The sequence below is a fragment of the Cervus elaphus genome, chromosome 23, assembly GCF_910594005.1.
Source record: "Cervus elaphus chromosome 23, mCerEla1.1, whole genome shotgun sequence".
In the NCBI taxonomy this organism is placed as follows: Eukaryota; Metazoa; Chordata; class Mammalia; order Artiodactyla; family Cervidae; genus Cervus; species Cervus elaphus.
In genome coordinates, this window is record NC_057837.1 from 16788737 (window position 1) to 16814503 (window position 25767).

A 25767-nucleotide genomic window follows, 5' to 3' on the forward strand; every position below is an offset into this window, starting at 1 on the left:
AGAATACTGGAGTGGGTTGCCATTTCCTTCTCCAAGGGATCTTCCCGACCCAGGGATCGAACCCAGGTCTCCCGCGTTGCGGGCAGACTCAGGCAAACGCTTTAACCTCTGAGCCACCAGGGAAGCCCAAGAACACACAGAAGAACAATACAAAAAAGATCTTCATGACCCACATGATCACAATGGTGTGATCACTCACCTAGAGTCAGACATCCTGGAATGTGATCACTACACATTGCTTAGGAAGCATCACTACAAACAAGGCTAGTGGAGGTGATGGAATTCCAGTTGAGCTATTTCATATTCTAAAAGGTGATGCTGTGAAAGTGCTACACTCAATACGCCAGCCAATTTGGAAAACTCAGCAGTGGCCACAGGACTGGAAAAGGTCAGTTTTCATTCCAATCCCAAAAAGGGCAATGCTGAAGAATGTTCAAACTACTACATAATTGCACTCATCTCACATGCAAGTAATGCTCAAAATTCTCCAAGCGAGGCTTCAACAGTACATGAACCATGAACTTCCAGATGTTCAAGCTGGATTTAGAAAAGGCAGAGGAACCAGAGATCAAATTGCCAACATCCGCTGGATCATCAAAAAGCAAGAGAGTTCCAGAAAAACATCTATTTCTGCTCTACTGATGATGCCAAAGCCTCTGACTGTGTGGATCACCACAAACTGTGGAAAATTCTTCAAGAGAGACGGAAATACCAGACCACGTTACTTGCCTCCTGAGAAATCTGTATGCAGGTCAAGAAGCAGCTGTTAGAACCAGACATGGAATAACAGACTGGTTCCAAACTGGGAAAGGAGTATGTCAAGGCTGTATATTGTCACCCTGCTTATTTAACTTATATGCAGAGTGTATCATGTGAAATGCTGGGCTCAGTGAAGCACAAGCTGGAATCGAGATTGCCAGGAGAAATATCAATAACCTCAGATACGCAGATGACACGACCCTTATGGCAGAAAGCAGAGAGGAACTAAAGAGCCTCTTGATGAAAGTGAAAGAGGAGCATGAAAAAGCTGGCTTAAACTAACCAGTCAAAAAACGAAGATCATGCCATCCAGTCCCATCACTTCATGGCAAATAGATGGGGAAACAATGGAAACAGTGACAGACTTTATTTTCTTGGGCTCCAAAATCACTGCAGATGGTGACTGCAGCCATGAAATTAAAAGATGCTTGCTCCTTGGAAGAAAAGTTATGACCAACCTAGACTACATATCAAAAAGCAGAGACATTACTTTGCTGACAAAAGTCTGCCTAGTCAAAGCTATGGTTTTTCTAGTAGTCGTGTATGGATGTGAGAGTTGGACTACAAAGAAAGCTGAGCACCAAAAAATAGATGCTTTTGAACTGTGGTGTTGGAGAAGACTCTTGAGAGTCCCTTGAACTGCAAGGAGATCCAACCAATGCATCCTAAAGGAAATCAGTCCTGAATATTCATTAAGGACTGATGCTGAAGCTGAAACTCCAATACTGTGGCCACCTGATGTAAAGAACTGACTCATTTGAAAAGACCCTGATTCTAGGAAAGATTGAAGGCATGAGGAGAAGGGGACAACAGAGGATGAGACGGCTGGATGGCATCACCAACTCGATAGACATGAGTTTGAGCAAGCTCTGGGAGTTGGTGATGGACAGGGAAGTCTGGTGTGCTGCAGTCCATGGGGTCGCAAAGAGTCGGATACGGCTGAGCGACTGAACTGAACCAATAAGCATCGGTGTATTTCAAACCAAACTCACCCTCTCTTCCTTTCTCCTATTTTCTCATCTCTGTGACTGGCACCATCATCTGCTGGCATGCTCAAGATGGAATCTTGGGTCTTACCTTAGGGCACTTTCTCTTTCTCATTATCTCACCGCATCACATCAGTTCTACCTCCTAAAATTCTTCATACAGCCAGTTACCATTCCTCATCTTCCCACCCTTACCATTTCTTTTTTTCTCTGTAAGATCTGAAAACAGACATTTCACTGTTCTGTCTACCTCCAGCCTCAGCCACCTCAATTATCTCCTCGACACTGATCTTTCTAAAAAATTAAATCTGATCATACCTATCCTACCTGCTTAACATCCTTCAGTAGCTACTCACTGCCATCGGGGGGAGGGGGTATGAGTTTCTTAGCACAGCACTCAGGCTCAGGGTGCTTTTATAATCTAGGCTGTGTTCACCTCTCCAGTCTTATCTGCAGCCTCTTAGTGTGTCTCTCTTCTCTGCCTCTGAGGTTCAGGTTAGTCTCTAAAATAAATACTATTTTTTCAGGAAACCTTTCTTGACATACCAAGACTAGATGAAGCACCTCTCCTATGTAGACATATATTACCCTATGCTGACCCACAGTATTAGATCACATTCCCCTTCTGTGTATTTCAGTTGTCTAATTACTCATCAGTGTTACAAGACTATAAATTCCCTGAGGCCAGGGACTATCTTTTTCACTTTTATATCCCAAGGGTCTGACAGAGGAGTCTGCACTCAACGAATACCAAGCAGCTATTAATTAGGGAAGATCCTTTCCGACTCATTAGTTTAGCTTAAAGTACTCCCTCTGTAAGTGCATAAGATCCTCTGCACACCTTTCCCTGTTAAAACACGCAGAACACTATACTGGAATTAGCACTAGATAGGGAGCACTTTAAGGATGCCAACTAAGTTTGTTTCTTTGTACTAACCCCTCCCAATCAGCAAGAACATCATCCCTGCAGTTCAGTGCCTGACACACAGGAGAAGCCCCCAAAATGTTATATGATAAACAAGGCTCCTATCCAGAAAGCAAGACAATCAATGATAAGGCTCGCTGCTCTTGCTACAAGACAGGGAAAGATACACTGAGCCACGAAAGCCAGTCAAGCAAGAAGGACTTTGGTTTGCAGCAATGGGATAAGCATCCATACCATGACTAGTAAACTTTCCCCAGCAAACAGTAAACATAGACAGTTCAGTATTACAAACAAAATATAGTCACTTTTAAAAGCTAATCTTTCTTGGCATCTCTTATGATATGTAGTGTCTCATTTAGCTGTATCAGCTAGAGCCAAAGAGGGGGAAGAGTTTTTCCTATGTTAAAATAAAAATTTGAACTTGGAATGATTATTATTCACTTGCATAAGCCTAAAAAGAATGTGGACGTCAACTCCATATGATTTCACATTAATATTTTTGTCTACTAGACAAAATATTAATGCTTGTCCCATTAATATTTCTGTCTACTAGAAATAAATTACTGTTTTTTCATTTTAAATATCATTGTCAGAGAAGTAGTCAAGCTTATAACTAGATTCTAAAAAAACAACACACATAGAGGAAAAAGACACAATCAGCACTTCTATAAAAGCAACACTGATGCAATGACAGTCTATGTCCAGAGATTCCTAACCCAGTGCTCTCTTTGACACTAATTCTGATTCCCCTCCCTCACCACACTGTCTCCCCTGTGAGGCTCCAAGTGAATGCATGGATATTACCAATAAACATAACTTAATTGCTTAAAAAACATGATTGCCATTTTGGCATCCTAATTAGCTTAAGAAATATCTTCTTCTCCAAGTTAATTTTTTAAGCTTATGTTTGTTTTTTAATTTTAAAAATTTAAGCCCCATCATTTATGTGGTTATGGCACAGTAACAATGTACCAAGAACATTCAGAAAGATGGCTCTAAGTTTATCAAAAGTTATCTGGGGCTGAATTCAATCCCACTCTACAACAGTGTGAGCTCACTGACAGCCAAATGAGAAAATCTCCCATAGCTCTTCAGGAATGGCTGGAGTTCTTACTTAAGTAAAAATGTTTAAATGGTTGATCAAGGTAACAAGCACTGGTCAAAATTTTTAACCCCTGGAGTAAATCAAGAACTTCAAGATCTTGCTACTATCCTCAAGACCTTACCAAAAGTACACTGGTCCTCAGGTGAGATTCCGGAGATCTGAAAAGAAATCTTCCACATGTTTCCAGTAGGGTACATGCCATTTCAATATGGTGATGGGAAAAGTCTGATAGAAGCATCTGTAATAATAATAATGATAAAAACCCAAAAGACATTTCAGTCCTAGTAAAGAAAACATTATATACCTAATACGTGGAACACCTTTAAAAAATGTCACTGTAAAAAAAAGAAAAGCTAAACACAACATTATAAATCAACTATACTTTCAACTAAAAAAAAAAAACTAGTCTATTTTAGATGTCAAGCTTTATCACAGGGTATCTTTTGTGTTCAACCATAAAATTTTATCTAAAAACATCAATATATTTAATGTCATTCCTTTTAGATATATGAAAATTAATTTATCAAAACTCATATCAGGAGATGCTACATATTTAAATAAATGCCACATACAAATAGCTAGCATTTTCTAAATATTTTCTGGTTTGGGTTTACATGACATTTACCTTTAAAATTTTGACAACAAAAGGCTTATTGTATGAAACTTAACAACACATTACAACATTTTAATATTTATCTCCCCAATATTTTTCTGTGCATATTTCTAAACGAAACAGGTTTAGTCATATCATTTAATACTTTGGCTTTTATTTTGGCTAACATGAGTATTTTCCATGTCCTTATTTTTCCTTCTATGGTATAATTTAAAGGGTACATAGTACTTATGAATTATACTAAAACTTCCCCAATTCTTATTGATGGAATGTTTTTATGATTTTTTGCTACTATAAACAACAGTGTAGTGCAACATTTTTGTAGATAAATTTAAATACATTTATGATTATTTCCTTAAACCAAATTTATAGAAATGAACTTGAGTCAAACAAATGTATATTCTTCCTATATATGTCAGTAATTAACACAGAGATATACTAATGTTTAAGTTGTTCATGGCAATGATTCCCTTCAATGACAGCACTGAAAAAACTTTAACCACCTCTCTTAAAATGCTGTCCAAAGTTTCCGTAATGTACTCTGTAGTCTCCTGAGATGCTCCAGGTAGGTTTAAGAAACTAAACCCCTTGAATATTTGCAACGATTGTTAAAAATATTTTAAACATTCTTAAGAAATCATGCAGTAAAGAAACATGTTTGTTTAACTAAGGGTTTTCCAAATGTATCTGAATCCATGAGACCAATTTTGTGTGACACAGGTAGTGGTATCTCAAGGAAATCAACTTGATAAAAAATTTGTTATTGTTAGTAATGACCAATTTCAAATGTAGAAGAATTATTTCATCTGTGCTGTTATGGTGACTGCAGCCATGAAATTAAAAGATGCTTGCTCCTTGGAAGAAAAGCTATGACCAACCCAGACAGCATATTAAAAACCAGAGACATTATTTTGCTGACAAAGGTCCATCTAGTCAAAGCTATGGTTTTTCCAGTAGTCATGTATGGATGTGAGAGTTGGACTATAAAGAAAGCTGAGCGCCGAAAAATCGATGCTTTTGAACTGTGGTGTTGGAGAAGACTCTTGAGAGTCCCTTGGACTGCAAGGAGATCCAACCAGTCCATCCTAAAGGAGATCAGTCCTGAATATTCATTGGAAGGACTGACGCTGAAGCTCAAACTCCCAATACTTTGGCCACCTGATGCAAAGAACTAACTCATTTGAAAAGACCCTGATACTGGGAAAGATTGAAGGCATGAGGAGAAGGGGACAACAGAGGATGTGATGGTTGGATGTCATCACCGACTCAATGGACATGAGTTTGAGTAGAGTCCGGGAACTGATGATGGACAGGGAAGCCTGTAGTCCATGGGGTCACAGAGTCAGACATGACTGAGCAACTGAACTGATGCTGTTATCAGCTTTACCACACATAACTAGTTAGTTACTAATGAGTTTCTAGTTTGATTCCTTAGTGGACAAAAAATTGTAATCTGAGTAATTTCCTTTTTTTAACTTGATGAGACTTTCTGATTGATTTTGGTTCATTCATGTGCATTTGAAGGGACTGTACATTCTGATTCTGTTGGATATATTGTCAATTAGATTAAGGTTATTAATTGTCTAATCTGGTACATACTCACTCACTCACTTGCCTGCCTATGCTTTCAGCTACTAAAAGGTGTTTTCCAGTCTTTCACTATGACTGCAGATTTCTCTCTCCTTATTGATTTTTGCTTCATGTATTTTGAAAATACAATACTGGATGCATACTGATTCAGGAAGGTAACACTATCTTTATGAACTATGATTCTTTATTTCTAACAATGCTTTGTGCCTTAAAGCCTACTTTGTCTGACAATAATGAAGCCAAATGCTTTATCTTATATTTTTTAGTGCTTCCTTGGTATATTTCCCCCATCTTTTCACTTTAGGCTTCCTGGTCCTAATATTTTAAGGGCATCTTCCCTGTAGGCAGCATATAATGTTGTTTCAATCAAATCTTATATTCTTAAGGCTTTTACTTACTGTAGTCTGTCCTTCTACACTACATGTGATTACTGTTATAGCTGTATTTGTATCCACCATCTTATTATTTGTTCTCTAGTTTGCTCATCTATTAATTGTTCCTTTTTACTTCTTTTTTTGTCTTCCTACAGATTAATTAAATATTTAATTGCATCATTTTCCAGCATTTATAAACTAAAGCATTAAAACTTTAGATTTATCTATTAAAAATATTTCAAATGATTCAGCACTTACCTTTAAACAATGCAGTGTATCATTTTTTGTGAACATCTTAAACTTAGTGAGTTCTCCAATAAAACGAACAGTTTTGTTCTTTGTTTCAATATTGATCTGGTCCTTTTTTCGTACCTACAAATTAAAAGAAAAGAGACATTGCTTAATAGTCTGAAATCTGTGATAAGAATTGTTATTTTAATAAGACTGAATTCACTCAAGATATTTTAAATAAATTTGGGTACAGTTTCTTGCTATATTCAAATTGTTCTAAGTTAAGACAAAATTAGCTCCGTGGAACACCAGGGCCAGGAGGTGCTTTCCAAAACAGTTTCATGGTCAAGTAATCTGGGGAAACAATGCATTTCAGCAGCCTTAAAGAGGCTCTCAAACAAAGAAACCTGTTTAACTTCATTCAAAGTTCCTCAAATTTCCTCGGCAACATAAAACATAAATCCCGCTTTTGAAATGTTAACAACTACTAGTTTGTTAAATTAATATTATAAGGAATATACATTAGGAAATGTTCCTTTAAAAATAATAAATGCATAAAGCTCACTTAAGCAAAAAATATTAAGGCTTAGTCAGTGTATTATAGTTATGAACTATATACATTTTTTATTGTAAATACATTAGTATTTCCAACAACGAAATTTCCAATACAACCACTATTTTTTTTTTAATTATCAATAGTCACAGTCGTATATTAAAGTTCAAATCCTTTGCAAATATAAGCCTCTACTCAGGCACACATTTCAAAAAATACTGAACATAACAAAATCCTATTACAACAGTACAATGTGAACAGACACATCAAGATAACTGTAAATGGATTTAACCTCAGAATTATATTTTCATCAGAAAACCAAACCTACAGTATAGAAGACTTTTCTTTGAACAATAACAATAATATGGCAGTTCTTTGAGTTTACTGTCTTTATTTTTCAGAATACTTCCTATTTGTTCCACACAACAACACTCTTGAGAAAGGAGTAAAATCTGTATAAATCTGATTTAATAGTTAAAACAACAGAAGAACACAAAGCTGTCAAATGACTTGATCAAGGATCAGTACCAAAATCACAGTCTCCTAACTCACATTTGAGAATTTAACTGCTCAAGCATGTGCTGGGGTTCAAAATTAAGTCTTAACCAGGATTTCCCTGGTGGTCCAGTGGTTAAGACAGTGTGTGTGTGTGTCTGTGAGAGTGTGTCTGTGTGTGTCTGTGTGAGTGTGTGTGTATCTGTGTGTGTGTGTGTGTGTGTCTGTGTGTGTGTGTTCTAACCTCACCCACACCTGGACAATGAGTGACAATCTTTTACATAAGTATTAATCTTCTACATAGACAATTTACACTTAAATGGAATTCATCATCTTCCTTTTAAGGACCAACTTTCTGTAGCAAGCATTATGCCTTAATTTTCTCATCTGTAAAATGGAACTAATTAAAGTAACCTGTATCATATAGGGTTGTGGGTATTAAATGAACTGATACATACAAAGCACAATCAATAGTGTAGTGACTGGGACCATAAAGAGTTCAATAAATACTAGTCACTATGAATTATATCCACATTTGTACATGCATCACTAATACATGGGCACAAAATCGATGTTCACTGACTGAACAAATTAATGAAAACGCTTAATATTTACACATGTATTGCAGTGCCATGAAAGAATTAAGATGTGCAGTTCACAACACTTGAGCTCATTTAGTCATTCTGTGCCTTTTAGGGGTGAGGGTGGGGGTATATTATCCTGGACAATGCATATAAAACTCCCTGAACCTACTCACTCACTTGGAAAAATAAGGATAAAAACAAGGATGATGATGGTGGGCGGTAATGATGATAACTACACTTCACCTAATACTAAGCAACTAATGTCCAGGAAAAAGATTATACAAATGATGCTTGCAAAGTGTTTTAAATGATACAGTAAAATGCTTTTGAGAAATAAAAAATGAAAAATTGTACTAAATATAAATTCATCCATGAAAAACTACAAAGGCAAAAAAGTAAAAAACAAAAAAAACTAAACTAAAATATTAACAAGGTTTAAGTGATGAAATTATGAGATTGCCCCCCACTTTCTTCTTTATGTGTTTTTGTATTTTCTAAAACATCCAGTCTGAGCATGTGTTTCTTTTACAATTAAAGAAATACAGAAGCAGAAAAAGTAAAAAGCAGCATTTCAAAAATGATATACTGAAGCTGAATCTTTAAAAGGAGAAAGCTGGGAAATACATACATATGCTTTCACAAAGCTCCTTGGGAGATTCTAGATGTACAAGCTCTGTGCTGTGGAGGATCACATAATCTTTTTAACTATTTGTTTTTAATTGGAGTATAACTGCTTTACAGTGTTAGGCTGGTTTCTGCCATCCATCACCACGAATCCCGCCATGAGTACATGCACGTCCCCTCCCTCCTGAACCTCCGTCCCACCCCGTGCCATCCCTCTAGGGGGTCACAGCACCGGGTTGAGTTCCCTGCGGTCATACAGCAAACTCCCACGGGCTATCATCTCACATATGGTAATGTGTTTGCTTCAATGCCACTCTCTCAGTTTGTCCCACCTTCTCCTTCCCCTGCTGGGTCTACATATCTTTTCTCTACATCTGCATCTCTATTGATGCCCTACAAATAGGTTCATCAGTACCATTTTTCTAGATTCCACATATATCATTAATATACGATATTTGTTTTTCACTTTCTGACTTACTTCACTCTGTATAGCAGGCTCTGGGTACATACACCTCACTAGAACTGACTCAAATTCGTAAGGATCATACAATTTTAAGTATTACCGAGCATCATAGTTTCTAAAACAAGTAACACAGTGTATCATTCACAATTATTCTTACATATTATTGAGGTTAAGGTGGTACAATCTAACTAAAATGACAAGATTATAGACTTTTAAAATGAGGTATGAATCATCTCACTCCCTCATTTTCAAATGAAAAAAAAAAAAAAAAAACTGAAGATTTTTCAAAAGACTGACTGATAAAAAAGAGTAACTTATTCTGATTCCTCATTTAATATTTTCTAATCTCATTTGTTGATTCTTTATGATCAAAAGGTATGTCAAACACTTCTGCAAAAGTAAATACAGATGAATGTAAAATTTTCTACATAGTTTTAGTTCAATAATGTCTTAAAAGATTTTATTTATATAATCAAATTCAGCAAAAATGCTACTTACAACTCATGTATTAGTGACAGCTAAAACCGAGATTAATTGAATAACTAAATTCATATAATGAGTTAAAATCTCTTCAGCGATGTCAACATACAAAAGAAAGAACTTCCAAGGCCTATCATTCATTATTCCCCCAAAGGAAGAACTCTTTGCCCCCAACTGGTCCCTCAATAACTTCACCCAAATATCATACTGTATGCCCTCCATAATTAGCTTATTTGTTTTACACAAACATTCAATCATTCAACTAATATTTTGGAAAATCTACTATACACTAAACACTAAGTAGGCATTGGGTTTATAAATAAATAAATCTGCCTTCAAAGAAACTTAATTTATATTATTCTAAGGACTACTGATCGCCAAAGTAGCGAGGATAAGACGCTTGATATACTGGGGTGGGGGGATAAAACTTCTACTTATGTTTTTGTTTTTTATCTCATACTTTAAAGTTACCTTTGTATGTTTTATGATAAATATCTGGTAGAATTAAAAATGCATATAACTTATAAATAAATATGCCTATACTGGGATATGTGGTCAACTTATTTTACCAACAGAGAGGTTTGATCAAAAAAGTTAAAAAACCAGATTTCAAAAATGTTGGACAGTGAGGGTGATTAATCTATATTTAAGTAAAAGTTGTCTTCTCCATTATTAAAGCAGCCCTTGCTAAAAATGTGAACACAGAAAACTAGAAAGGAAAAGAATTTCTCATAAGTTCACTATCTAACAGCCACTGCTAACATACTGATATATACTTTTTTCTATTGTTTACTTTCTAAGCATTTTAACATAACTGTAAATTTATCATGTTTAAGACTTTAGAGCTTGCTTTTTCTCCCCTAAAAGTACTTTATATATGATTTGAAAACTTTTTGGTAAATAAGACTTTCAATGGCTCTATATCATTTTGGCATTGTGATTATACAACCATTTTCTGATTAATCCATTGCTGGACTTCTAGATTATTTTCCTTTTTTCCCCTATTACAATTCATGATGTGAATAAAGCTTTTGGGGTACTCAGGATCATTTGCTTAGAACAGATTCTCAGAGTTGTCTACTGTATGAATACCTCCAATGATCTTGAAACATACTGTCAAATTCCTTTCTCCAAATTCCAATCTCAAGCATATGTGAATGGTTTCTCTTTTCTATTACCTTCACTAAGAAGTCAGTCAAATTAACAAACCTGTTGTCTTAACTAGAATTTCTTTGACTACCAGATAAGATTTTATATAGTTTTTGCCATCCAGAATTTTTTCTCAGGTGAGGTTCTTAGGCAAGGAGCAAATAGGATCAGATTGTGACAATATGTTACAGCTAGAGAGAAGGCAGAGATGGGGAACCTGGTTACACAACTATTCTCCTAATTCAAGCTACAGAAAGTGAAAGAGTGGCACTGGGACTGAAGGAGAGATACTAGCCTAAGGACGAGTTTTAGAAGGTATTATCAATAGAATTTGGCAAACACGGGTTCCTGAATGTCAGAGGAGCAAAAGTAAAGCTATTTCCCTTGGTGATTATATAAAATGTGTTGCAAATTTACAGGAAGAATACAGAAGTTTGTATGAGGAAAGGAAAGATAAAGATATTTTTTAAAAGAAAATGAGTTTGTCTTATGGACGTATTTAGCTAAAAGTACATGACAACTTATTAAGCACCAGGAGAGAGGCTCTGGTAAGAGACAGGTACGTGAGGCTGCTGGGAAATCAATACCAACCAAACCCCAGGGAAACTGCATTCTGTTAAAAAGGAGTGTGAAGGAAGAATACCTCCACATAAACTCAGCTGGAAAAAAAGAGCAAGGGCATACTGAGGAAAGGAGTCAGAAGTGAAAAGCAGGAGAGCGTGGTACACAAAAGGGGTCATTATTATTTAAGGACATCTGTGTCCGGGCACTGTGTGATGAGCTTTGTATGCATTATCTCATTTAATCACTAAGAACAATCCTATTTTAAAAGATACAAATTATCTCATTTAATAAAAGGAAAACTTGGTCATTGTGGAGTCACAGTGATAGTCAGAATCCTCAGGGACATCAACTAGGATGAGGTGCTTAGGAGAGCAGTGAAGGTTTCTGCCAGGTCACTATGATGGAAAACAAAGAGCAACTGTCAGAAGTGTGAGACACAAGTATACTCTACAGCACTCGAGTAAGAAGGAAATGAAAGAGGATGCGGAGGGCTGCAGGTGCGTAAAAATTCTTGTTTCTACCTTATTTTAAAGATAGGACAGGGCTGAGCACATTTACTGCCTGATAAAAGGTCAATGGCAAGTCTGCAGATCTGATGGTGGGAAAGCCTGAATCAAGAGGAAGCAGAGGTGATGGCTGACACCAAGTGACCTTTCTCCTCTCCCCTGAGAGCAGCAGCTCCTAAATACTCTCTGGAATCCTGATACTCTCCGCGTTGTAATGAAACCTTACAACAGCAACAAAAATGCCAATCCCCTCAACTCTCACCCCAATTTTCAAAGATGGGAGAGAAGTACACAAAAACAGAATTTCCATAATTTTAGGTTTCTCACCAAAAGCACTAATCATGTGTGGTCCAGCAACTTATATTTTGTTTGACTGTAGCTTTGGTAGAGGGGTATGTGCATGTAACTCATACAATATTGTCACACTGCCTGCTAGTAAAACACTGTCTTGTCTGTATCTGCCTGAGGGGATATCAACTATATGCCTTCAGGCCCATCTGCCCCTAAACTAGTAGCATTTACCAAAATGTGTCCTTCGAGTGTATAGTCAGCCCCTTCCGGTAGGTTCATAGTGCTCATTATCCTATTAAAACATTGAGAATTCTTACCATAAAGCAAAAACAAAATGGTCTGACTTTCTTGATCTCAGTGTTTCCAAACTTTTCTAGAAACAGAAACTTGTCCCTGTGTAGTAATATCTACAAATGTCTGAAACACACTTCAGCAGAAAAGCTGGTGCAGAAAAATTCACCCACAAATCTCATACTAACGATTAACACCTATGGCAAGAAGCCTTCAGAGACCACCCACCTCCACAGAGAATTTGCCTCCTCTACACTCAAGGTACTGACTCGCCAACAATTCATTTGGCAATTAAGCATGTATTTCCTTATAACATCAATATACACTTAGGGTTTAATTTTTTATTTCATTCTTGCTTTTGTATTTATGCCTTATCTTCCTAATTATATCATGAGACTCCTAAGCTCAAGAACTATTTCTATTCTGGTGCTCAGTCCTACTACTGACATGGCTAGAGCGAGTATAATAAAGTACATATTGAGCTCAGCAAACATTTATGTGCATTCCAAGCAACTTGATACATAAAGCTAAATTTTACAAACAATTTTTCCACCGGCATACATGAACACTTGCATTTTAGGTCTTTTCAAATTCTACCAATGTTCACTTTGTCACTCCTAAGGTATCATTTTACTTCTTTCAAGCCAAGATGATGGGGTAACACGGGTTTGGGAGAACCACTCACAGACACTCTATTAAGAATCTTTAAGGTAAAGATTTTTAAGGCAAGAATCAATAAAAACATGGTCTATGATCTCAGCATTCACTGAGATCAAAACTTCATATGCCCCAAACACAGGACCCCAACACCTAAACAGGCATCCTACTGACACTGTGCCCTGAATCACGGCCAACCCTATGTTTCTTCTGGTGACCCCAAGGAGGACTGCTGGCTCTCCTGACTTTGGAGAATGGTTTTACTTTACGAAAGCAGAGTACAGGACCTACAATGGGAAAACAAGGTAGCAGCAGCCACTCATCTCCAAATTGTAATAGCATTTACAAAATTCAAGTGTTGTTGAATAGATTCACATTTTAAAAATTTAGAAGTCCATACATTCTGAACTGTTATACCACTATCAGATTTCAAAATGTGCTTACCAATAAAATAATCATATTCTTAAACTAAAGAATCCTCACTCATAAGTGTGTGTATATATATATATATATATATATTACAAAATAAATGCTTAAATACATACATGAAATCTGAAATCCCCCCTCAGCATGGAACAAAGATCCTCTGCTACATCAGACATGCAGGGATGCAATGTAGCAACCAATCTTGCATAAAATGGTAGCAAATCCAACCTGCAAAAGTTATATGTGATATGTGTAAAAGGAAAAGCACACCAGAAATAACTCATTTTAAAATAATTTAAACTTTCTCAGATACAGTCACACATTAAAAGATTATAAAAACTAGTAATCATACAGATATGCCCATTTATTGCCATTATAATGAAGTATTTGGAAATTCAATTCAATTTGCCTTGTGAAAGTTTATTAATCATCTGGTATTTTCCATTCAGTGCAATTATTGCACATCTGCAAATTTCATCAAGTATACAATTCTGATAAAATATGAAATAGCAAAGAAAACATGGCTTAAAATTTTAATCACACAATTATTGGGAAGGTAACATAAAGATAACTTAAATAGAACAAAACAATCCTTTTTAATCATTTCCTTCATTTATCCACAGAGAAGTTATTTAGAAGCCTCAAAGTAAAGTAAAAGGGTTAACCAATAACCAAAGGAGTAAGTCAAAAAAACAGCACAAAACCCATACACTAATTTATTTTACCCATTATAAAGCCCACTTGGACTCTCACATGGGGCCAACCTACCCTTTCTCTAGACAATCACTGCAATTATGCATTGCTGCCACCCCCTTTCATCATCAGAGCACCTTCTCACCAAATTTGGATACAACTCCAGGATTCAGCACTCCAGGTTGCCAATACTAATCAGAATCAACTCACAAACTAAAAACTTATTTTCAATTCCTGCCACACATTATTTTATAAAACCCGATTATCCAAGGAATCAACCAACACTCAGCAGATCAGACTCTGAAAATGAGAAGTCATGAGGAAAAAATAAAAGCAGCCAATAATGGGAGCTAACAGTCAGGAAGGAAGCAAAAAACTAGAAAAATTCAAAACACAAGCTCAAAAACTACAACACAAAGCCATTTAGAACGGACAGAAATAATTCTACAAGTCTTACACATCTCTGAATGTATCATTATACTACAGAACCATGAAAATGGTTTATCATCAGAGAAAACTCTGCCTACCATGAAAGACTTAAATTAGATCTGCAAAACTCCCAGTGTGGATCGATATAAGCCTTAGCTGAGAGAAGGGACATGGTGAGGAAGGAAGAATGGAGATAAACTTGAAAGGTGGAGTCAAGGGGAGGGAAGTACTCAAATTCATGCCTCAAAGCCTCAAACACTTCATATTCCTCTTTGACCATCACAATTTTTTAAATTATCATTTATTTTTTCTTACAAGCATGCCAGGCCCTGTCCTAGGCATCTGATATCCATTATTTATCTTGGATCCTAATAACCATAATCACCACTTCAGAAACAAGCCTACAGATGCTGAGAAGTCAAGAATATGGTGGCTCCATAGTAGTACTTCAACATATTTTAAATGCATTCTATCCTTCTTTAGGGCTTCCCCTATGGCTCAGCTGATAAAGAATCTGCCTGCAACGTGGGAGAGCTGGGTTCAATCCCTGGGTTGGGAAGATCCCCTGGAGAACGGAAAGGCTACCCACTCCAGTATTCTGGCCTGGAGAATTCCATGGATGGGTCGCAAAGAGTCAGCTACAACTGAGCGACGTTCATTTCACTTCATCCTTCTTTAAAGAAATGAAAAGCACAACCCACTCTGTAAAGAACTGAGGTATCCTGTAAAACACTCTCAAAAATTTGTAATAATTCTCTTAACATGTGCTAGTAACTCCCCCCCAAAAAAAGCCTACAGCAACTGCAGACTTAATTTTCAAGCATTATAGACAGATTCATACTAATATCAAATTTACTTTCTAAATATTCAAACTTCAGTTAGAATATTACATTTTAATATATTGCTATTATATTTTAGTTACAATGTTGGTTTTTTCATATTCACTTTAGTAACAAATACTTTTTTTCCCTTCAGTTCATGATCAATTACAAATATAGGGCTTTAAATCTGTGCCCAAATTCTACCCCTCCCAACTGCGACACTGCAGGTCAGAAAAATTAAGATTCAAAAATTGAGGTCATGGGATAACAAAGAGTTACGCACTGGGAGTTGAGAGGCTCAGGTACTAATTCTCCCAAACAGTACCTGCGTGATCTCAAGAATTGACCTGACCTCATCTCCTACTAGTCTCTCCAGTCTCATCAGACCCCCGCTAATTCTCAGAGCCTCAGTACTGGCTGTTCTCAGCAGCTGGAGTCTACTTTCCCCAAATATCTCTGCCACTTACTCCCTCACAAAGGTCAAGTCTTAGTTCCAATGACACCCCCTCCATGAGACCCGTTTTGAATATGCATGCCACTGAAACTGCAAATACATCCCACTCCCATCTCCTTATCCCACACTGTTTTTTTTAAAAATAAAATTTATCACTTTCCAACATACATAATTTACTTACTTGTTATGTTTGTGGTCTGTCACCCTTCCCCACTAGAATGTAAGCTCCACGGGAAACAGTTTCGTCAGCACTCAAAACAGTATGTAGAATAAGTGCTCGACAGATACTTCTTAGATAAATACTGTTACCTCTTATTCTAAAATATTCTACAACATATTAAGAAAATATCATTCTATTTCTTTAAAAATATTAAATTGATCAAGTTTTATATTTTATAAAACAAGAGCTTATCTAATATCTTTTATGCAGTTAGTGGGGTAATCATAGTTTACTGTCCCTGCTGTTATATATATTAATAAGTTTCCTATTTAAAGTATCTTTTCATTCCTAAGATTAATTATCTTTGATCATGGTGAATTTTTATTTTTAATATACTAGTAAATATAATTTGTTAGTTCTACTTAAGAATTTTTGTATCGATACTTAAAAGTGAGACTGACCCATACTTTTGATGTCTATGCTCTTTTTTTGTTGTTGGTAAGATTCTGCCTATTTTTCCATATTATGAAATGACGAGTTTTTCTTTCCTATGCTCTGGCAAAAACGATTGAGCAGAGACATAACTCTGGTCCCTTTTTACATTTTCTTCCATAATCACTGGTCTATTTAATTTTGTGTTGAATCAATTTTGAAAATGTATATTTTTTTACAAAAAATTACCTGTTTCACTGAGGTTTTCAAGTAGTTTTTAAATATTTCTAGCATATTAGCTGGCTTATTCTTAAAGTTTTTACTTTTTTTATATTTGCTAAACGGTTCTCTTTTTTTTAAGAACTAGCTTCTGAGTTTACAAAATCAATTCTTGGTTGTCTTTTTCAATGTATTTTTCAATAAAATTTGAGATTATAACATGCAGCATCAAAAACCTAACTGAAATATGTCATCTCCTTTTTCCTTCTTCTCCTGGGCAAGTCATCTATACTTTGCTTCATTATTTTCTTCTTCCAGTTAGTTCAATCTACTTCAAAGCTTTTTTCCAATTCTAAAAGAAAGATGGGTAGACCCATCCATTTTAAAGAAAAGCAGCCTGGGCTTCCCTGGTGGCTCAGTGGTAAAGAATCTGCCTGCCAATGCAGGAGACAAAGGTTTGATCCCTGGTCCAGGAAGATCCCACATCCCATGGAGCAACAGAGCCTGTGCTCTAGAGCCCAGGAGCTGCAACTACTGAACTCCATGTGCACTCAAGCCAATGCTCTGCAATAAGACAAGCCACGGCAAGGAGACGCCTGCATACCACAACTAGAGAGCAACCCTTGCTATCCTAACTACAAAGAGTCCACACAGCAACAAAGACCCAGCACAAACCAAAAATATAAATAATATCATATATATATATATATATATATATTTAGAAAGTAAAGCAGCCTTTGCTATCCACGGAGACTCACATCATTAAACTACTAACATAGGTCAGTGCTTTCAGCTTCAACAGGAACTTAAAAATTAGTTTAAGGAAACCCTAGAAGATCTTAACTCTTTTAATTATACCTTCCAAGTAGTCAGTAACCCAAGTTTTTGTTTCTTTTGAGAGTCCATTTTCTCAGAATCCTCTACTCCTAGCAAATTCACCAAATCCTTCTCGAACCAAGAAGTTCCCAGTTTCTCTTTTACCCCTATACTTTTTACAATTAAATGGACAGTTGATACTAAAAGTCATCTTGCCCCATTTAAACCTTTAAGTTCTGTGAATATTCATTATTTCACAAAATAAGATCCCTTATATTGTACATAATGTAAGAAATTACATATTTTTCAACATTCATAACTATTTAAGTAAAACCTTCCTGCTTTTTCACTTTCCTAAAAATGCAAGCTCAAAGGAAATGGAGTGCTAAATGCTGTACCAATCACATAAATGTTATAAGACACTTTAATCAATATAAAAAGCAAATTTCCTGCATTAAATTTTAAGCTAAACATATTTTATTTAACTTTTCTGAAAGTGAACTAGAAAATAAACTTAAAAAACTGAATTTTACAATTTTCTGAGTGATAATTACTTTTACCAACAGTTAATGAGTGAACAATTTAAAAAGAATGTTTCTTTCTTAAACAATAATAAAACCTTGCTTATACTTTCAAGGTCTCCCAAATCACACATTTAAGTATCCTACAAGCAGTTAATGATCATCAAGTAAGTAAACATCTAGTCATTAACTACAAGTAAAAACAAGAAAGCAGAATTACACGGTTTTGTTCCTGACCGGTGGGGGGTTGGGGGGGAGGTGGGCAGGGAAATCTTAAAGGTTTTTAACCTCATAATCTATCAGCTTTTTAGCTGTTTTCTCTCTAAATCTAAAGAATTTAACTGCTGAAAGCTATTATATTTCTGTGCTCAAAAATGCCTGGAAAAAAATTAATGTGAAAGAACACTGTTACTGCTTATTTGAAGAATACAAAGGTTTTTCTTCATAGGAAACACTAAAGCAGATGATGATTCAAAAGGGACAAAACAAACAAAAAAAAATGAGATCATTTACTCTGAAACAGACAAGCAAATGCCCTGGTAACTTTTCCCACAACATTCATGTTCCTCATGCAACAGTGCCATCAAGTGGTACAGTGCTAAGAGATTTCCCAAAACTCAGTTTCTCATTTTTAGCAAGGGAAGCTTCAATTAGAAACTCTCTCCCCAAAATTCCAGCAAATGCTCCTAAAAGCTGGATCAGGAAAAGCTAAGATTTAAGTGAAGCACTTCACTGTTGAAGAGTATTCTGTCTTTATTAACGTAAAGAGACTCTGAACATCCACCCATCTTCTAAAACATGGTAAAATCCACAGGTCTTCAAAGTCATGAAAACCAATACCACGTTCATCAATTTTCAGAATGAAGAACTAAGAGATGCTTAGGAATGTTCCCTGATTCTGGCTGACTTCATACCTGAAAGTTCACTTAGGTGAGGAAGCCTTGGGAGGGGGCTAGGCATGTTCTCTACCTTGATCTACGTGTGGATACACACATAATACTTAAGATGTAAACACTTAATGTCACATGGTTCAGCAATCCCACTGCTGGGCATATACCCAGACAAAACTATAATTTAAAAAGATACTGCACCCCTATTTCACACAGCAGCACTATTAATAATAGCCAAGACATGGAAACAACCTAACTTTCCATCAACAGGTGAATGGATAAATAAGGTAGTATAATGGAATACTACTCAGTCACAAAAAAAGTGAAACAATGCCATTTGCAGCAACATGGATGGACCTAGAGATCATTACACTAAGTAAAGTAAGGCAGGAAAAACAGAAATATCATATGATATCATATGCAGAACCTAAAATACAACACAAACAGATATATCTAAGGAAATGAAACAGACTCATAGACACAGAGAATAGACCTGTGGTTGCCAAAGGCAAGGTCAGGTAGGGGAGGGAAGGATTGGGAACTTGAGATTAGCAGATGCAAACTAGTATATACAGGATGGATAAACAACAAGGTCCTACTGAACAGCACAGGGATATTCAAAATTCTCTGATAAACCAAAATGGCAAAGAATATGAAAAGGAATATACATGACTGAGTCACTTTGCTGCAGAGCAGAAATTAACACTGTAAATCAACTACAATTTAATAAAATTTTAAAACAAGATATTAGCACTTTTTGTGAAATTTCAATTAAATGTGTGAAGTTATGCTACAAATTAATTATAGAATGATATATAAATATATAATTGAGGGGATTTCTATAGATTTCATTTCAGTGGATTCCTTCAAATTAACAGGCTAAGAGGTACAGTCCAACCTTTTCAAAAAAAATTTTAACTACTATTTATTTAATGAAGGAAGAATACAACTGAAAATTAAATCAGTGCTTCAGATCAGAACTTGAAGAACTGTAAAGATGGAATAAATCCATTTTTAAAACTTTTGTCCTTCAAATGATACTAAGAAAGTGAAAGACAACTCAAAGAATGAAAGAAACCATCTACAAATTATATCCCATAAGGGATGTGTACGAAAAATACACAAAGAACTCGTACAATAAAAAGACAAATAATACAATTTAAAAGGAGGCAAAGGATTTGAACAGCTTTCCAGAGAAGACAGACAAATGGCCAATAAGCACATGAAAAAATGCTCACAATCATTAGCCATTAGGGAAATGCAAACAAAACCACAAGGAGATACATTCCACTTCACACTAAGACAGCTAAAAGCAAAGTATTGGTGAGGATATGGAGAAGCTGGAACATTCATACATTGCTACTGGGAATGTAAAATGGTGCAGCCACTGTGACAAACAGTTCAGCAGTTACTAAAAATATTAAACATACATTAAAAAAAAAAAAAACATATTTACCCCATAACACAAGTCCACTCATAGATATATACCCAAGAGAACTGAAAACGTATGTTCACACAAAAACTTGTATAGAGTCACAACACCACACTCGTAATAGCTAAAAAGTGAAAACTGCTTAAACGTCCATCAACTGACAAATGGGTAAACAAAATGTGGTAGAGCTCTACAATGAAATACTATTCAGTCTTAAAAGAGAGGAACTTTTAATACATGCTATGACACGGATGAACCATGAAGACATCATTCTAAGCCAAAGAAGTGAGGTGCAAAAGGCCACATATTTTATGATTTCACTTATAAGAAATACCTAGAATACGTAAATCCATAGAAACTGAAAGTAGATTAGTGGTTTCTTAGGACAGGGGAGCGGAGAAGGCAGTGGCACCCCACTCCAGTACTCTTGCCTGGAAAATCCCATGGACAGAGGAGCCTGGTAGGCTGCAGTCCATGGGGTCGGACACGACTGAGCAACTTCACTTTCACTTTTCACTTTTATGCATTGGAGAAGGAAATGGCAACCCACTCCAGTGTTCTTGCCTGGAGAATCCCAGGGATGGGGTCGCACAGAGTCGGACACGACTGAAGTGACTTAGCAGCAGTAGCAGCAGGACAGGGGAGAGAATGGGGAGGTGGAAAATGGAACTGCTTGCTAAAGGATATAACATTTCTTTTAGGAGGACAAAAATGTCTTAAACTTTTTATTATTGTGATAGTTAAATATATTTAAAAGACTAAACTGTATATAAAGTGGTGAACTGTATGGTTATGTGAATTATATCACAATAAAGCTGGTTGCTGTTATTTTTTAAACCAAAAAAAAAAAAAAAAAGAACTGTAAAGACCTTCTTAAGATTTATTTAGCTCAGTGCTTCCTTAACCAAACTATACAGACAAGGTAAGGCAGCTAACTTCTCTATTGCATATACACACATATAAAACCTTTGGGTCCTCACAGTCATAGGCACTCAAGTAACTATTAAATTAATTCATTCTATTTTTCTCGTCAACTCAGGCTAGATGGACTAAATGGACAAAGGAGGGACTCTTGGCCATAGAGAAAAATAAAGACACTCACTAGGATTCACGTCCCTTACAGGAAGGGGAGGGAAATACCACACACAGAGGGAGGCACCCCCTTTCCCCAAATATGCTTGAGAATATTCATGAAAACTGACTATGTAATAGGCCACAAATAAAATTTTTTAAAATTTCAAAAAGCAAAAATCACACAGTATTCTCTAATCATAGTATGATAAAAATATGAATTACTAACCAAGTCAGAAAATGAAGAATTTCTAGAAAACATAAAAATAGAAATCACATGTCAGAACTAATAGATACAGCTAAAACCAGGTAAGAGGATAGCAATATATTAAATGCCAAAAAAGGAACAAAATGAATGAAACAAAAAAGAAGAAAATAAAAGATAAAATCCAAAAATAATCAATAGGAAAATAATAAAACAGTAGAACACACAGGTAATCTAGAAACTGGGTTTTTGTGTGCATGTGTGTGAAAAAAACTAAAATAATGAAAAATAAATAAATGAATAATCTACTAGCTAATATAATGAAGAGGATGAAGTACAAAAGTACCAAAAAAAGTACAAAAAGTACAAAAAAAAGAGGAAAAGTACAAAAAGTACAAAAAAAAGAGGAAAAGTACAAAATTGGGATTGTTTGTAATGGCAAAGATTGGAATGTCCAAAATGATTAAATATAGTACATTCATAAAAGGAAACTGCTGCTAAATTTAAAAGAAAATAACACTAGAAGTCTTTATTATTGATATGAAAGATTTCCAAGCAATACTGTTAAGTGAAATAGTAAAATTTGGAAGAATAAGTACAATAAGTTGCTCCTATCTAAAAAACAGGAAATATAAGAATGTTGGCATATTCCTGCACATGCAAAGGAAATTTTGGAAGGATACACAATAATCAAGACAGTGGCTTCCTACTGGGAGGAGAGCAGATGCGGAGACAAGGATAAAGACACTTTTTAGCACAAGCTTTTTCACTTCAGTGTTTTGCGTCCTATGAATGCATTTACTTATTTTTTAATAAAAATTTTAATTTGCATATGACCAATATTAATTCATCAAATATTTTGAAGCACTTACTGTGTACCAAATACTATACTTGATGTTGGGGAGGTTCAAAATGAAAAGATCTAGTCCTCTTTAAAGGCCCCGTATTTTTAGTTTCATAGGAATACAGGCAGCAAACCAACATTGGGCTGTAACTAATATGCCTAATGTGATGTGTCAAATTCTTCATGTGTGTGAAGACATTATGTTGAAAGTCTATAAAAGAGCACCTATATATACATAAGGAAAATAAGGATGGTTGTTCAGAGAAGATAATTCTTATCCTAAGAGTTCAAGATTAAGTCAGAAGTTTTCGGTAAATAAAAACAGGATATCCCAGACAGAGCAGAAAGCAGAGGCTTGCAAGTAGAGAGCAAAGGGTATTCAAGAAATCATTACAGAGCAGGATTTTGCAAGACGAAGAATAGCTAGAATGAAGACTGAAGAAGTTGAAAAGGGGCTAGATAAGAAACAGCATTAAATACCATGTTACACAAGTTTATCACCTTCTGTCTGTGAGGCATTGTGCTCAGTGCTGGAAAAAAAGAAGTAAAAATGCCTCCCTCCTGCGGCTTAATCTAGACAACAATGTCCGGGGAAGCCAAGGAAGAGGTCTCTGCAGTAGTCTGCTGTGTGACCTTCCTTGTCTCTGGCTCTGCACACAATGTTGCCTCTATCAGAAATGCTCTCGACACTTCCTCTCCTCACCCATTCCTCGCCTCACTCACTCCTTTCCCAGTAACTGGATTAAATGACCCCTGTTCCAGGCAGCCTTCTCTGACTCCCGACACTAAATCAATCAGTTCCTCTGTTTCATACTCCAAAGAGCGCTGGGATTCTTCTTGTCAACTGCACTTGGAATTCTCTCTTCCTCTCCCAACTGTAAACTGCACGGATACAAGAGTTGAATCTGTCTTGTTCACTACTGTACCTCCAGCACTAATCACAGTATAGAGTAGATCTTTAGTGAATGAATAAATTTTAGAACATAATTTTAACTTTCCTGATCACTCAAGCTGACTGTAAGAAACCTAAATTATTTTATTTTTATATTTCAGGTATATCCTCATGGCTCCAAAAGGCCATGCATTTTAAGTACATATATCTTTATTTTTTCTCTCCTCTCAGACCATAAACTGTCACTTCCTACTACTTTCAAGTCTGTTTCTAGCAGATTCCAACTACTTCTAGTTTGCGGCTAACTGCTGAGCTAAGCAGACAAATCCAGTAACAAAGAATGTAACTGGCATAAGACCAAGTAAGAGTGTATATATATAGATTTTCAGTCTTCTCCATGGACAGGGAAGTGGGATGGAATGAGGATAGAGGGAGACAAAATGCTCTTTTATAAATAAACTACTTAATATCACTGCGTAATTCTTTTGTTAAAAAAGCCTTTTATTTTGGCTTAATTTTCTTCATTCTATGCTAGAAGTTCAGATAATTGTTACTACGTGTTTATTCATTCATATAAACAGTTGAAAAGAAAACTATGCAAGTAAACATTCCATTGCAAAGGTAAAAAAGAACCACTTTTTAAAAATGGTCCAAAATATTAAGGCAAAAACTATTTTAAATTTTGAGTTTGAAAGCAGAATGTGTCTGACAATCAGAAACCTTTTAAGCAACCAGCAATATTATTTTCTTAGTTGTCCATGAAATAAAGGTGCACCTCGTCAATCATGGCACCTCAGATTTGATGAAATGTAGTATATAATTTTACATAATAAAAGTAATTCATCTAAGATTTTCTCAATTAGATCATTCTGAATTACTACTCACTACATTAGCACATCCTATCTCCCTTACCCCAATAAAATGAAAAACCAAATGCTCATATTAAGGCTGCTGACAGGGATAAAAACCAATATAAATGAAAAAAGTAGTGATTTGGTTTCACTGAGTAATGTTACCAATCAGAGACCAACAAATGAACCAAATTAAAATTTTGCTTAAGAAATCTTTAGTGAAATCCCACAGAATCTTTCTGGGGGAAGTATCTATATTACCTGTGATGTATGTAATCATCGTAACAGTTAACAAAATCCTGTAATTATTCCCTATTGAATAAACAGAAGTAGATCTTCTCCAAGTTCCTAAAGTCAACAGCCTATGACCTGCTATGGTCCTAAAATATGTGGGTGAAGTAGAGGCTTTAACTTAGTTTAAGAGAGCATTAGAACTCTCTATCAGCATTATAAAACAGAATACACCTCCTGAATTACTAGCAACATAATCACCAATGTGACTTTCAAGTCCAAACCAGCATAATGACCAAAAAAAACCTTGAAAATTTTCATTTAAACACAACACTTAAGAACTAGATACAATCAATTTATTCTGATCTTTCCACAAAATAAAAATTCTCCAAAAAAAAAAAATATACTATTTATTTTTTCTCCTCAGAGGAGAAGCTGTAAATAAATTTGCTTCTAGCAATGATTAAGTTATTATTAAGTACCTATTGTTCTTAAAATAACAGGAAAGCGTCAGACGGAATATTTCCACTAGAGTTCACGAACAAAAATCAGTGAGAAGTTAAGTTCTAGAAAATATGCTAACAACAATGATAATAACTTCCGTTGACAAGGAAGACACTAAGAATTACTTTTTCTTTTTTTCTTTTTAAACCTACCTTTGTCTGGGAACTATAAAGAGCGCCCGTACCAGCTTCTTCCTATTTGCTTTCGTGTTCATGTTCATGCAAAAGTCCATCGCTGCCTAAAGGAGAAAAAGCAAACTTTTTTCTTAAAAAAATAAAAACAAAAACAAAAAACTCAATTTACCTACTAAAACAGTATGCTAAAATGGATTCCTAACAGTTCCTAAACAGTTCACAATGGTTTTAAGACACTAGTATTACAAGGATATTCCAAACTTTAACCATCATCAAGCTTAAGCTCTTTCCTTATATATCTCAAAACATATTTCACAAACTTATTAATTGCAATCTAGTGCTAAAAACAGAACTTCCAGTGGGTAGACTGAAGACCTATGGTGACATGTTTGGCAAATAATTGCATGAAATGTGCAAACCATGCTTTTGATCTCATAGATCAATGTTAATATCAGGAAAGCTTTCTGATAGAAGTTACAAAGTAGCAAGAAGCCAGGAACCA

At 35.6% G+C, this 25767-nt stretch overlaps 1 protein-coding gene across 1 annotated transcript in view; it reads right to left on the reverse strand.

The window, feature by feature from the left end:
* UPF2 (UPF2 regulator of nonsense mediated mRNA decay) overlaps positions 1–25767 on the reverse strand; it is a 90788-nt gene that overhangs the window by 38841 nt on the left and 26180 nt on the right. The window contains exons 8-11 of the mRNA XM_043885097.1: positions 25284–25369; positions 13786–13894; positions 6611–6724; positions 3897–4013 (exon numbers count right to left, since the gene is read on the reverse strand). Coding sequence (XP_043741032.1) covers positions 3897–4013; positions 6611–6724; positions 13786–13894; positions 25284–25369 — 426 coding nt within the window. The remainder of the gene's footprint in view (positions 1–3896; positions 4014–6610; positions 6725–13785; positions 13895–25283; positions 25370–25767) is intronic.